At 40.2% G+C, this 15,792-nt stretch overlaps 1 protein-coding gene across 2 annotated transcripts in view; it reads left to right on the top strand.

Moving 5' to 3' along the window:
• SORCS3 (sortilin related VPS10 domain containing receptor 3) overlaps window positions 1-15,792 on the top strand; it is a 352,535-nt gene that overhangs the window by 267,137 nt on the left and 69,606 nt on the right. For both annotated transcript variants that reach the window (XM_065067081.1, XM_065067080.1), the window contains one exon: window positions 13,171-13,260. In XM_065067081.1, the coding sequence (XP_064923153.1) occupies window positions 13,171-13,260 (90 nt within the window). The remainder of the gene's footprint in view (window positions 1-13,170; window positions 13,261-15,792) is intronic.

Genomic DNA, 15,792 nt, shown 5'->3' with positions numbered 1-15,792 from the left:
GTGTGAGGTATTTTCTCTGTGTAAAAGCAGAGGCATTCTTAGGAGAAGTGCATGGGACATAAGAGATGGGACCCTATATCTGCCTGCTATAGATTCGCTAAGCTGTATGGGGTAAAACAGTTGATCTCTCTGCTCATCACTCGTCCATGGTGAATCTTATATATTTTAAAATTTTTTAATCAGTAGTAGTCATAAGGCCCCATGGGTTTCACAGAAGCTCTAACTTGCTGTTGCTGCTAATTTGACAGTCAAGTAACGCTAATGGACCAAAGAAAGATTTGCAGTGGGAGACAGAATATTAAACATTAGAGAAATATGTTATAGGGCAACTTCAAGGTGGAAGGTGGCTGTAAGTTTCTCAGCTGTTGATGATGGGTTTGGAGATGAGAAAGTGACAGTAATTGAATGAGAAACTACTTGGTTTTGAGATTTTTCTGAGAATACATGGGCTGGATGGAACAAGGCCATGTGTCTCCATTTCATACCCGTGGAAGTGTGAGAGTGAATAGTACGGTATGGAAGAACAGTTTCTGAAGATGTGCCATTTAGGCAAAAACTGGAAGCCAGGCTGCAGTGGTTCCAGGTTGTGTTATAGAAAGCTCAAGAGACACAGAGATTACAGACATGATGATATTAACTGCTTGTCACCAGTGCTGGAGAAGGGGAATGAGAGGAGATGAAGCTTGGATCCAGGTGGTACAGAAAAGACATATGCTTCCCTTTTTGAGCAAGACTAGGTTATGTTAAGCTGTTAAGCTCTTATTTTACTTTCTTTGGGGAACTTTTGTCTTGAATGCATCCAAGTTATAAAAAAGTTCTATTTATTGTGAAATTTTCCTTAGAAATGGCAGCTAAAGTGGAAAAGCTGCTAATTCTGTGCTGGATTAGGTGGAAGACTAGATGCAAATGACCTGGGAGGACTGCAGTGTGGAAAATACCTGCACTTGAGTAACATTGACAGACTTCTTCTGTGAGTAGGAAAGTCTGCTGCTCTGCATATGACCAAGTGCTTTGGGAGGCCCAGTTCCCCTCATTCCCCTATGAAACCAAGCCTGCTGCTGCCTCCTTTGGCATCATGGGGAGACCTGCTGCTAGAAAACACTGAGAGTATAGCTTTTACCACTTAGTAAGTCACAATTTGACTAGAGGCAATGGCTTTCCAATTGGTAAATGTGCTGTTCTCCAAGGAGTGTTTTAGAGAGACTCTCTAAATCTGGAGGTTTATGTTTGTGGCTGAGGGTATTGTGGAACATCCAATTCCTTATGGCTAGCATGAGGCCCTACAGACATTTCTGATTCCACAGCTCCCATATGTGTTAAAACAAGTCTGCTCTGTTTAGAAAATTGTGCTTGTGGTGAGGGCATCTGCCTCATATGCACATTCCTCTGCCTCAAATTAGCAGTGAGCAGCTCAAGCTAATAGCTGCTAATTGCTCCAAGTTAAAAAAAAGTGTCTGTGTATACAAACATAAACATATATGTAATAGTTCCCTGTCCCTAGTAATGTCTTCTTATAGCTTAATGGGTGTTTGAACTGAAATTCATATACCTGCACTTTTAAAAAATGTTAAATATACACACTGAAGATTTCTGTTGTGTTAGGCAGGAGACTTTCCCTTTCGCAGGTTATCTGTCACTTTCTCTCTTTTTTGCATCATGCTTGCAGGATTTCTGACTGTCCAGCAGCTTGTCTTCAGCAGCTGCAGAAACTGAGCATGGACTGAGTCCGTGTAGTTCTTGAGTAACACTCAGGCATGGCAGATTCACAGAACACCACCTCTCTGAGCTGAAAGCATATTATTAGGTAAAGCAAAAAAAAAGGGAATCATTCACTGCTTCGCATGGGCAGGCAGGTGTTCAGCCATCTCCAGGAAAGCAGGGCTCGATCACATGTAATGCTTGCTTGGGAAGACAAAGACTGTCACCCCAAATGTCATCTCCTTTCTTCTTCTCACCCCAGCTTTATATGCTGAGCATGATGTCATATGGTGTGGGATATCTCTTTGTTCATCTGGGGTGAGCTGTCCTGGCTATGGCCTCTCCCCGCTTCTTGTGGACCCCCAGCCTACTTGCTGGGGGGTGGTGCGAGAAGTAGAAAAGGCCTTGACTCAGTGTAAGTTCTGCTCAGCAAAAGCAAAAATATCTCTGTATTACCAACACTGTTTTCAGCACAAATCAAAAACACAGCCCCATACTAGCTACTATGAAGAAAATTAACTCTATTCTAGTCAAAACCAGCAGAGCTCAGTAGGTATGTAGGAGTGCTGATATGTCCTGGGTGTATTAGTCTCACAAGCCATGCAGCGTAGCTGCCTATTATGGAATGTGTCAGATTCACTGTGTGTGCAGTGTCTCATACGTATCATTCTGTCTGGATAATCTTGGACAGAAATACAGGAGCCAGCTCTTTTGAATTTCAAATATTAGACAGAGATGAATAAATAAATATCAAATTAAATGTTAAGAACCTGGTGAGGTTTAATAGCTGTGTAAAAGATGGGTGCATGAGTTCTGATCTGTCTGTGCTGGAACAAATCAGAAGTAATGTTGTGGAGTAGAGAGAGGAACTAATTTGTTTTAACTTTTGCCATGAAAACAGTAGATTTTTAGTCTAACCCAGTAGTCTGTGTTCCTCTAAAACGAGTGGAGATCATCAGAACCTTCAAGGGAAATTTATTTTCTTCTGTTGTACCTATTGCAGGATGATATAGGTCTGTCTCTGAATATGCCCTTCTAAGTAGTATTAGAAGGAACTTAAATATAGCTTAGAGAAGACCCTTAACTTCTTGACAGCCGAACTTAAGAAAGATGAATCCTAGCTGTTAATATCAATGTGTTAGATTATCTGCATACAAGAATTTACTAGTTAATATCCAATCTAATTAATTTGATCAACAGGCCTGTAGTCTAAGATTCTTGGGAAGAATTAACCTATGTAACTGTGGACTCAAAGGAAATGTGCATAATGCATGGGGGAAAGAAGAATATGGAAAATGTTACAGTGCCATTATAAATCAATGATTCCCTATCATGTTGTGTAGCAGTTCTGAAAGGAACTTGCAGAATTGCAGTGCAAAGAAAGAAAATGAGAATGATCCTATGCTTGAAAAATCTTGCCCATGAAAAAGGTATGAAAAGACCAGGACCTGGTTACCAAGCAAAAGAGATAAATAACATAGCACGTGATGAAAAATGTAAACGGTAATGAAGAAGGAAGAAATAGCTACTGAGAGAGTAGGAAGAATTCTTATGTATAAAACAGTAGGTGATCACTCCGAATTTATTGATTGACTTTCTGTTTGATTGATCAACTGTTATTTAAGGATGCCTAACTCATCACTAAGATTGGATAATTCTGCATAAATAGGTATATTAAGAGAAAATCTGCCTTCTGTATGTATAAGTTTTCATTCAGTTCACAGGATTGCTGTGATGTAGCCAGAAGCCAGTATCATTGTCTTCTGTAATGTTTAATGCTTAAAATTCATACAGTTTGCAAAGCAGGTCATTTATTTGTGAGAAAACCTTGGAATATATCAGGATTTATTTTCTGTACCAAAAAGGAGCTAATTCAATGAGCAACTTTGCCATTAAGGTCAGTGTCGCTTGTGTTCAGTTATATAGCTGTGCAGTAGTGGAGCCCATACTTTCTCTACAGCTGTAATATACCTTTTTCTATAGCTGTACCACACCTTTTCTTATTGATGTCTTTGAGTACTCACTACTGAGATAGTATCACTTTCTATGCATAGGTGCAGATATAACCTGCAACTGTCTATAAGATTTGACTTCCTGACAATTATCTGAAATACTCTGGTGTTCCCATGTGCAGAGATAAAATCCAGGGGTCAGGGATAGTTGTTTAGTTTTTGTATTAATCTATTGTATTGATATTTTGGAGAATTTCTATGGTAAAAATAAATCACAGAGACAATTCTGGGGAAAATATTTTTCAAGCAAGTCTTGTATCAGAGTTTCTGATGGAGTTGCCTAGGTTGCTGAAAAGACTCTAAAATGCAATACACTTTAATGAAAATGGGGATTATTTTTCAGGAAGTTCTGGTTTGAGTGAGAAGGCATTGTTTGGAGAAAACCTTGTTTTTTTTCTCTAAGTAAACAAATAAAATCAGTACTACTTTGTTTTTTAAAGACTAAAGAGAAGGTCAGGAATGATCTCTGTGTTTCCCTGCCAATAGATAAAAAAGGTCCACTGAAAATGCAAGAAAGCACGAGAAGATATCATCACTGATTAGAGGGAAGGAAGAGGGCCTGGGCCAAAAAAGTTTATGTGCAACTATCTCAGGTGCAACTATCTCAGTGATTGTGCTGCATGTCTGGAGTCCTGTGTTGAATGAGCTTGGCTGCCAGCAGGGCCTGATGACAAAGCCATGAAAGGACTGTATTTGCACACAAATCTCTTAAGTATCAGGAGAAGGGCAATAGTCGTGGTGAAACCCTTCCAAATGTGTAGCATGAAGACTGCTGGTAGTACTGCTGTTGTAGTGTTGGTGGCCTAAGGAGGTGAGACAAAGTTTACAGGGAGAAGTAGCATTTTTTATGGGGTTGGAATTGATAGAGTTGGAAAAGGGACAGATGAGCTTTTTGGCACATTCAAGAGATCCTAATGGAACTGAGGAAAGATTTGGTATCTGAAAATTGTCCTTTCTTTTTTTTTCTAGCTATATATGTAGGTGTTATAAAATATTTTTTCCTCTCTCTATTAATCTTGTTGTGTTTTCCTTGTGTAAAGCCTTCAGCGGGTGGCTTTCCTCCCAGAGGTCATCCCAGTCTACCTCAGCATTTAGTTAACGCTTTCTCCATTCCTCCCTTAAGCTTCTATCTCTGTCAGCACTTGGAGACCTTCAGGGTAACTTCAGTCTTTTTGCTTTGAATGGGCTGTAAGTCAGTGCAGAGATGTATGGATGGGCGATCAATACCTATCTTGATTGTTTTTTATGTCTTTATTTTTCTCTGAGATGGTGCAGAGTCTGCCATCCCAACAGAAGTGCAGCTGAAGTTGATCTGAAATGTAGCTCGGAGGTTCAGTACTTCCTATGGCAGTGACAAAGCTACTGGGCAGGGAAGACTCCTCTGAGATTTAGAAGCTAATACCTGGATTGAATTTGACGGTGATGCCAGTTTTCTCCAGCAGGCCAAACAAATGCCTTTGGAGATGAACACTGAGATCTACCATTGGCTGGTGGTCTCACCTTGTAAGGACAAGGAACAAAACCTGCAAGCTCTGATTGAAAACACCTGGCTGTTTGCTTCAGACTACTCCATTTGCACTTTACATGGGAAGTTCTTTGCACCATTAACCATGGCAGTACGTTATCACTTTCCAAGGCCTTTGAAGTGGGAACATGGGTGCCCCTTCCCTTTTTCTCTCGTGCAGTGTGATTTATCAAGGTGTTTAACTGCTGGCTGAAATTCCTAAGAGGGTTTTGTCTCTCACCTGGCCTCTCCTGCCATTTCTCCTCTTGGTAAGCTTTCTTGGCAGCCTTCTATGCCGTTTCATTTATTATTCTGTTTCCTGGGAACCCTGGGCACTGTACAGCTTTATCTTGACTCCAGATTCCTTGAGGTCAGGTTCTGCTGGAACTTATGATGGTCTCATGTCCAAAAAGTTAAGCTGCTCTGGTGGTTACCCTATTTTTTGAGGTTGATGTGATGAAAGAAGGAGCATGAGGGAAGCTGAGAACAGAGTGAGTCTTGGCTGTGGTTTACAATCCTGAACAAGATGGAGCCTGTGGCACTGCCATTGAGGAGGAGGGAATGGTGATTACTCACAGCTTGCACATGTGTAGTAGTGTGGGACCAGCTACAGTTCTTACAGATGGCAGGAAATCCATGCAGAAAGTGAAAAGTTTAAGTCAAAATGCTCTCTCTTCTTTGATACCAACCATGCGTCTGTCTCTCTTACACCCTTCCAAGTAATTTTGCAATTAGAAGACTTCTGATTAATTCAGTTGCACAGCAGGGCAGTGTCTCAGTCCACTTACTAGCATGAGTGAGAAGGGGCAGACCTAGAATTTCTCCAGACGTTAGGTGGTGCAGCTAAGTGGGACTCTTACAATACATATCTGAATAATTCCTCTGGCTAAGGAGCAAACACTTCTGCCAAAAGCTGTTGAACCAATTCAGTCATCTTTTGCATCAGAAAGTCTCCTTAAAACATACGTAGATGTCACTATTCGCTCACAGTCGCTGATAGCTTCTTACAGAACCCATGGATAACGCTGCCTTTTTTGGATGCCTGGAGTCTCACCAAAATGTGTCTAAAAATTTCAGCTGAAGTAGTTTGGCAGAAAATGGCTTTTATAGAAAATGCCTGGAAAAAAAAATCTGAATCATATTCAGGTTTTATCAAAGTGAATATGTTTGAGAACTTTTTCTTTTTTTTTTTTTTTTTTTTTTTTTTCTTCCCTAACTCAGTACAAAGAAAAATCTTTATTATTTATAGCTTTAGAGCTGGGGTGGGGGAACATTTATTTCTCTTTGAGGTTTTATAGAGGGGAAAAAAAGTTTATAAGTCTATAAGCTACATATGTTTAAGCTTAGCTCAGAGAAGTAGTTTGTTACTATTACTGGTTTTAACTGTGGCTGTTCAGAAAAACTTAGAAGGTAGGACATGAGTGTATGTTTCAGATTTATTGGGTATTTCAGGCTAGGCTAAATGAGCACATTTGCTGAATCAAAGTCAGTTATCAGGTGAGTAGACTTCAAGCAGCAGCCACAGCTGAGATTATGCCAATTCATATGGATTCCTGACCCCTCAGTTCTCAAGCTGTCAATTTAATAACTTAAGTAGTAAATTTTCTGCTTTTTTTTTTACCCCAATGTGAAACTTCTCAGCAGTGAAACAAGGTAGGAGGGAAGAAATTAAACTTTGATTTCCTGGTATAGAGCCTTCTCTTTATTTTCATAGAAGCTAAATACACCGTGTTCAAATATAAATTTCTTTCCTCTATTTTTTAACTAGGAGCCAAAGGTCTTAACAGAAATCAATCCATGCAATTTATTTTTAACTTCACCCTGCTTAGCTACGATTGATTTTTATCTTTGCGATCGATGGTAGAGAAACCGGCTTGGCGGGACAATGGAACGCTCTCCAACTTGTAGGGTTTTGTCTTTGAGTCTTTTATTGAAGAAATCATTAAAAGCTTATTATGAAACTAATAGGATGAAGACATTTAAATGATGAACATGATTATACCTGTTTTACTGGTGAATAATGCCTGCTACAGCTGATCTTGTCTTGCCCCTATTTAAAATGCTGGACAGCACTCCAGTGGGGGAAATTAATCCATACAGATGAAAGTGCATCCCAGGTGCTAGTTAAAAGCTCCTCTTAAAGCAAGACAGGCAATAAGTAGTTATCTATTTTCCTTTTCACTGCTGGATTCTTTTCATCCATTTCCACAACTGTTTCATCTTTGCTGTGCCAAATATCAGATTTTGAACTTGAACTTAAATATCTGTTGATTAAAAAATGATTAGCATCTTCCTTTATTTATTTAGATTTATTTTTTTTCTAGGGTTTTTTGTGCTGTACTTTCTTTTATCGCTTTCTCCCTTCCCTTCATGTTCTCTGATTTATCAGCAGTGTCGACAGCAGAAGATATAAAGGATTACCTTGGCAGATTCCTATGTTTGCTCTGAAATCCTTCAAAAGGAGATTTGATGTGTATAGCCACATTCCTCGTTAAGTTGGTTTCTGTGTAGGCAATCTGCATTTGCAGCTCTAACTTCGCTCGTGTTTTGGTGTAACCATGCACATTATCTGCAGGAGTTGCTTTTGAAACAGGTCCATTATATCCTCTTGAGAATAGTCTGTCCCATCATAGCTCTGAGGGGAGAGGGAAATGAACAGGGACTGATCAGTATAATAAATGCTCCTTTGCCTTAGCAAATTTTCAGTGATGGGTCTGAGACTCCAAGAAGTGGCATGTTTTCAAAGCCTGCTGAATTTACCAGGCAGCTTGAGGTACAGAAACACTAATCTGTATGTCTCTGCAGCACAGGGAGACATATCTCCTCATGTTTGGGGAATTGCATATTGCTTTAATGACTGTGCAGAAGGTATGATATTAATGAAAACCCCAGGGAGACAATTCCGACTAGATGGTACCTGTCATTATGTGATTTATGCTGGGGCAGAGGAGAAGCTCAGTACACAGAAATATCTGGAAGATTGTTTATCCTGGCCACAATGGATAATCAAGAAGGAAGAACACTATATTAGGCTTGTTCTTCCTCATGTCCTGAATCTCTAGTGAGTTGGCATTGCAGTAGGGTTTGGGAGAGGAGACACAAGTTCTCAATCCTCATGCTGGCAAACCTGTGCAAGGCCTAGCTGGTTCTGAAGAGAACCAGAGTCCTTCACTAAAGGTGTAAGCACAGCAGCCTGCTTGCTTAACCTGTCACTTCCCCATGCTTTAATCTACAATCTGATTTAGAAGATTTTATGCCCACACAAAGGAGAAAGGGTATCTTAAGGTGAAGGCAGTGAGGAGGGATGCCAGGGCAACCTGTGGAGGTGGAGAGCACAGATCCAGGATGCTCTTACAATGCTGACACAGTGCATCTCATCTCTTATCTTCTACCAACTCATTTCATGTTACTGGGAAGTCACCCCAGGAAAAAAATGAGGGGTTTATTGTAAATAATGTCAAAAGACTTACTGTTAATGAGGAAGTTTAAAATTTGGTTCTGTAATGGACTGAGTCACCATTTACTCTGCTTGAAGTGAGAGGTAAATTACAGGAATCACAAATGTCTTAACATGTCTGGTCATTGTGGGTTGATCCGTGTTATTATCAATTCTCTTTTGCTTTGAACATTATCAACAGTGTAAAAAGTAGATGATCCATTCCAATAACTGTGCAGGGCAAGTGATTGTTATTTTTGTAAACCACTCAGGCTGATAAACTGTGTAGAAAAGAGCCCTCTATTCTCTCTCAGCCATTAGCTTAGGAAGTGTCCACTATCTGCATACTGTCGCTGTTTCTTCACCAAGGCTGTGCCTCTAATATATGATGTTTAATTGTCAGTATCAGTGCATGTTCCTTTAGGCTTTCTGTGAGTTCTTTGAGCAGCAGGAGACAGGAGGGGTCTTTCTTAGCCCAGGGTTGCTTCAGAGATTTAGTAGTTCCATATTTGTTACATGAATACCTTCCATACATTGGAAATTATGGGTCCCAGCATCAGCTAGCCAGGAGAATGAAGCCTGTCACACTGTGGTCTACAGTTCCTGACATCATCTAGGATGTCTTTACATTCTGGGACCTCATAACTCATTCTGTTTGCTTTCCGAACTCTTTTAGATGGTACATGGGTTTTTAGTTAAGCAGAAATCTATCTAAGAAAAAAAGGATAAACAAAACCTGCCCTTCACAGAATCACAGAATGTTAGATATTAGAAGGGACCTCGAAAGATCATCTAGTCCAATCCCCCTGCTGGAGCAGGAACACCCAGATGAGGTTGCACAGAAATGTGTCCAGGCAGGTTTTGAATGTCTTCAGAGTAGGAGACTCCACAACCTCCCTGGGCAGTTCCAGTGTCTGTCACCCTCACCATGAAGAATTTTCTTTTCATATTTAAGTGGAACCTCCTATGTTGCAGTTTGCACCCATTGCCCCTTGTCTTATCATTGTTTGTCACCAAGAAGAGCCTGGCTCCATCCTCGTGACACTCACCCTTCACATTCAGTCATTAACATGAGAAATGGCTTAGTGTGTTTCTAGACATGTTGCAGAAATTAAGGATATGAATGGATTCCATGTCAGATTTTTTATAATTCTCTGTAGCCTTGTGAATATATTTGTTATCTTCTATATGTTTGAAGTGCTCTGTCTGGTTGCAGTTCAGGAAGGGGGGATGAGACAGAATATTGAAACTTTCATGGTTCTTAAAGAGAAACTTCTAATGTTTCTATTTTTAAGTGTCAAATGATGAGAGACCATAGTTTTGTCTTGAAACAAAATGTGCAACTATTAGAGTAGTATATCATGAATGGAGGGAGAAAGTAGGAACACAGGTTAGGAAAAAGATGTGTTTAGTGACAAATACATTTGTCCAAAGGAGTCATTTCCACTGATCAGGAGCCCAATTAAACACATAAAATAGAAATTCAGAAAAACAGATAAGTGATCCAGACATTAGCAAAGGGGGAAGAAAAAGACAAACCCCGCTAATTCTGTACTGAGCATGACAGAAGAGCTCACAGCAAATAATTGGGTGACATTCATCAAATGTGAATGAAAAGGAGGCATTAGAGGGCAAAACACTATCATAATCTCTGGGATTTACAGTGTTGGATAGTTTGCTCATAGGAAAAGTTCATCAAAATAAATTAAGTTGGGCCTTAAAATTCATTCGTTAGCACAGTGCTTGCCAAAACTTTATTGAAGGCATGATAATTTTTTGGAACTGTTGTAACCATGGATGTAACTCATGCAAAGATGAGGTCCTGGCTAGGAGAAGCTTCACACAGCTCCTGCCAACAGAGTTGTGGGTGGCTTCATATTAACTGGCTCAGAAATACCACAGACCACAAAGATTTCTATTTCTAAACCTTTGTCAAGGTTACTTAGTCCAGGTAGAGGATTGGAACAGAGTTTAGCTAATGCATAGTGAACTTGAATAGTGTTTGAACCCTACCTTTCTGCCTTAAACAAACAAACAAAAAAATCCAAACAGAACAAAACCTCCAGGTACCATTTTTCAGTGGCATAAAGCCAAAAACCTACGTAAATCTTTCTGAGTGTGGCAGACCTGAAGTAGATCGACTGTTGGTACAGAGGGAGAATTTGATCACCGCTTGATACTCCTGCTATTTTATGTTCATATGATTAAGTTGAAGATAGTGTACTGTTCCCAGTGTTAATTAGACATCACAGCATTTACAAAGTATGTAAATATTCATGTCAGCATCTTAAAGATGAGTTGATCCTCTTGTCTCAGCCCATTAGAAGAAGTAGATCTTGAACCCAGGATCCTTACAAGTAGTCAGTGGACACATTCAGTCCTATCTGGACTCTGGTACAAATTAGAGCTGGTGCTGAAATCATGAGTGATGTAAAATGAGCTCATGTGACAGAGTGGTATCATTTGAGAATTTGAATCTTCCAGTGGAGGTCGGAAATATCACCAAGAGGAGATATTTAAATATTCCCTGTGCTGTTTAGATGATATGACCTAGGAGTGTGGGGTCCTTTGCACAACAAGAGATACAATTACCGCTAGTGAAAGACTGGAACAGGTTGCCCAGAAAGGTAGTAGATGCCCTGGCCTTGAAAACATTCAAGGCCAGGCTAGATGGAACTCTGAGCAACCTGATCCACTTGAAGATGTCCCTGCTCATTGTGGAGGGGTTGGACGAGATGACCTTTAAAGGTCCCTTCCAACCCAAACTATTCTGTGATATTGCAAACACGGATTTTTGCATTTGAATTGGACTCAGCTTGAAACAACTGCATGGTTTGTTCTCTCCTGTGAAAACTAGATTTTGATACGGCAATATTAGATAGGGAAGATGTCCTTCAGAAATAACACTCACAGCCCTTTCACCATCCTCACAGCTGGAGTGCAGACCCCCAAAATGCTACTGTGCCAGTCCACAGTGCACTTATATGAAATGAGAGTCAAGTGACTCATGTTCTCTCCCTGCCTCTGCCGCAGCCTTGTTTTGATACTCTAGGCAAATCGCTTTAGATTTTCCTGGCTATGTTTCCTCTTGACTTTGGCTATATATTGTCTGTATGGAGCTTGTTTGGGATATGGGTAATTTTTCTGCCTTCTTATATGGTATATGGTATAATGGTGGTTGTTTTGTTTTGTTTTGTTTTTCTTTTGGGAGCACTAAATGTAACTGTGATAACTTCACAAGTAAAAATGGTGAACAAGCAGAAGGGGAAGTCTTAGTGTAGAAGCCTGTCCTATTTCTAAACCTTGCTTTCTTTCCAGTTCTTCAAACTGTCAATAGAAAAGCCTTATCTGGAGTTGATTAGATATCAAATTTCATGACCAGTAATATCGTGTCCTTTGAATGACAGCTTCTCTAGGGAAGAAAGCCACTATCTAGAGAGGTAATATCATTACTGAGGATATAATTGATGCTATAGCAATGTACCATGTAAGCTCATTCTGAAATATCACTGTCAGATAAAAGGAAGTATATCTAGGAGAGAATCTAGGACCTTTCTGTTAGCTTTATTGGAAACTTAAGAAGCAAAAAAGTGACATTCCATGTAATAGAAAGTGCTTTGTGCATTGTTTTATCTTAAAACCTGCAAGACTGGCACAACAGCAGAATATAGGAAATTCACTGATGTAAGCCTTGCTGTAGGAAGGCCTGAAATGATACCAGAAAGAGCATCCACAGCAGGAGTGACTAGTGACAGGTTTAAAATCCCATATTTTATAAATTGTCAGGGCTAGATTTCATTGATGCATGGCATTTATGTGTAGCCTTTACAGCTTGTTCAGTCCGTAAAACCTCAGGTTTGGATAGTTATCAGTTCCCCCCACATCCTCATTCAGACACAATATGATTTCAGATAAACCAGTTTTATAGTAACTAGGAGCATCTCAGAGTTTAGCTCCAGCTTTCCAAGAATGCATTCATTGCATTTACTCTTTGCATTAAATGGTGGTCATGTGAATCTCTTCTCTTAGTCACTGTAAAAGGTTATTGGAAGACAACCCTGGCCCCAAGGAACTTGGAGCACAAACAGACAAGGCTGAGAAGCAGCAGAGAAAAGAGGTGTTATCTCTTCCTTACAGGAGAGGAACAGAAGCTTAGAGACCTTAAATGGTTTGCCCAAGGTAGTCATGCTGGAACCATGTAGTGAAACCAGATCATCTTCTTTCTTCTACTCACTACCTTAAACTTTATGCCCTCTTTTCCCTTTTTCTCGAGATGTTAAAATCAAGCTGGATTTGAAGCATGAAAAACAAAATGGAAAGTTCAGTAGAACAGCCTAAATAACTAATGCTCCAGCCCTCTCAAGTCTGGAATTTCTTTGGTGTAATACAGATGTTTTTAGGGAGAGCTGTACAGGTCATAGAAAACGTATCTGTAAGACAGGCTGTCAAACCCTCTTAGAGGTGTCAGCACAGGGTGTTTTAGAAGGGTCATCACTCAATTTCTTTTGGTGTTTCCACAGGTGACAGCTGGTGGAAGAGCAAATTACTATGTGTCATACAGACGGGAGCCTTTTGCACAGATTAAATTGCCCAAATACTCTCTTCCTAAGGTGAGTGTACCATTTATGAACACAGAGATGTAGTATCTTGAATAGCACAGCCTGCCCAGTGGTGAAGCACCTTGATGGGGTTCCTCTCTGGGGAGCTCCGTTTGTTGTGCTACTTGAATGATTGTTCTTCAATACAGATTTGGGATCTTTACCTCTCCTTGCCTTTGATTAGTGAGTGTTTTAGGAAGAACAGTTTCTTTTTTCCTCTGTAAAGAGCAAATGGGAATGAACAGGTATCTCAAAACAGACCTCAAAACAACTTCTCCTTGACTAGTCTTCTATAAACACCTTTCCTACCAGCCCTACTCTGTTCTCTATTAATGATTTGTCTAGTACCCTGGCTGTGATACTGAGGTTCTGGAGAATGGTTAGGATGCTGCTACTGCAGTCTCTGTTCGATGGGAGAAGCACAGGGTATAGCAGCTCTAGTGTCTTCACCCTGTGGCTGGATGTTGCCAAGAGGTCATGGAGGCAGAGCTGGCTCCCTAAAAGTTGTGCCTTACCAATGCCTTGAACATGCAGAACCATGGTGTGGTGCTGCTTAGAAGATGACTGAGATGGCCTAAGAATAACACTGGCTGGCAAACCTGGGAGAGAGGGAAGTTGGTACTTCTCACACAACTGTGCCTGGATTCACCTTCTCAGGCCATAGCTTTCTACCAGATCAGGCAGTGCAAGCCTGAGCAAGGAGAATATGTCCCTGGAATTATACACAGATTCCATAGTGTAGTCATTGCTTGGGATTGCGTAGAACAGAAAGGACTGACCTTTCCAGCGCCTTGCCTGGGTACAAGTTTCTGGGGAGCATCATCGGCAGCCAAGACCACTGTTGCTCTTTGTAGCTTCAGGATGGCGGTTGAGGCTACTGTCATAGAGAGCTGATAATCAACAGTAATGCCTCTCTCCTTCCTCCCACAAGTGAAAATTTTGGTGGGATAATTGTAAGATAATTGGTTAGGTTTGCCTTGTGGGCTGGATCTCTGCCCTCCTGATTGCCTACAGGATATCTGCAGTCTAGCAGATAAGGCATATTTGCTTCAACTTGTACCTGCAAACTTAAGAGTTGTGAGAAATTTGCACCTGAAACTCCTCATGTTGCCCTTCAACTTCTTCTCATTGGGGTTGATCACAGTCCACAGAGTATTGATACCTGCATAGCACATATATGGTTTATTTTGTTTGTAATTCCATGGTGGTGGTGTGGGATTCAGAATGTCTGACCATACGTTAACTTTTGAAAATGCTACTGCAATTTTTCAGGAGAAAAACATTATTTATGCTCCCACCTTTATGGATTGTCCTTGAAAGCCATCACTTATTAAAAATACAAGTGGATAGTGAGATTGACTGTCCTATGAACATTCTGTTTTATTGACTAACTCAGTCACAGGTTGCTGGCCTGTTATAAGACATTAGTTGGTGGTCCTGGTTTGGAATTGGTACATAGCATAAAACCAGAGATGCTTACGTAATTTGAAAATCAAAAGTACTTTCAAGCTAGGTTTCATGGCAAAGTCTTCTAGCCATGTAAAGGAGGCTTGTTTATGCTGCCCTTAGTCACTAGAATAGTTTTGCTGTACAGTAATAACTATCCTGTCAGCTGAAGATTAATGAACTCTGCTGGAGTTGTACATATGTGAAGCTGGCAATAGAGTAATGCAATATTTTTACTGCAACTGGTCAAAACAGATTGAAGTAATTGGGTGTTTTGCTTTATTTTCACACTGCTGGAATAGGTTGGGTATGTACTTAATCTTTAGGGAATTAGAGCTGTTGGACAAGAAAAAACTTCCTGATTTATTTTTCCCTCATTGAGGGAAATGGCAAGTCTCCCACTGATTGCAGTCACTGGGACAGAATTAGGTCCTCAAATGTTTTTTCTCCCTGTCCCATCCTGATAGGCTCTGTTATGTCTAATAGAAATAGCCCCATCTGATCAACCCCAACTTTTCATCTAGTTATCTCAAATAGAAGACTAAGTTGCCTCCTAGGCAGGAGGGAGGTATTGAGCTGATCTTGCTCCAGATTTTCTTCCCAAAAATTAGGTCACTCCATCCTTTGGGAGACTTCCAGAATTATGGTTTCTTGATGCAGAAACAGTGCAAGAAATTAATCGAGGCTCCTTGGAACCTTAGGGAAATTTTAAATAGATACAAATAGATAAACGAAGTCCCACATAACCACAGTGATTTTGCCTCTAGCTGAACTAGTGTTAGTTTGTTCAACAATGGTGGCAAGGATCAAGTGCCTGAATACTCATTAACCCCCTGGAAACCATTTTCCATTAATCTGCTTTAAACTGAGAAACTTCACTGTCGAATCTCTTTGATATTAAGACTAAATGGAGAAACCCTTGCTGGACCTTCATATATTGGTCGGGATCAGGAATCCAACATGTTAGTGGATAGATTATTTGTAAGCCTGTAGGTAGTGGGTAATAGATCTCAGACAAATTCTCAATAGAAAAGTATGTTATTAAAAATCACTTCAAGCATTAGCTCAAACTGATCCACATACTTCAGCCTCAAATAA

This window comes from Columba livia, chromosome 6, assembly GCF_036013475.1.
Source record: "Columba livia isolate bColLiv1 breed racing homer chromosome 6, bColLiv1.pat.W.v2, whole genome shotgun sequence".
In the NCBI taxonomy this organism is placed as follows: Eukaryota; Metazoa; Chordata; class Aves; order Columbiformes; family Columbidae; genus Columba; species Columba livia.
The sequence above is the reverse complement of the archived record's forward strand: the minus strand, read 5'-3'. Positions and strand labels throughout refer to the sequence as shown.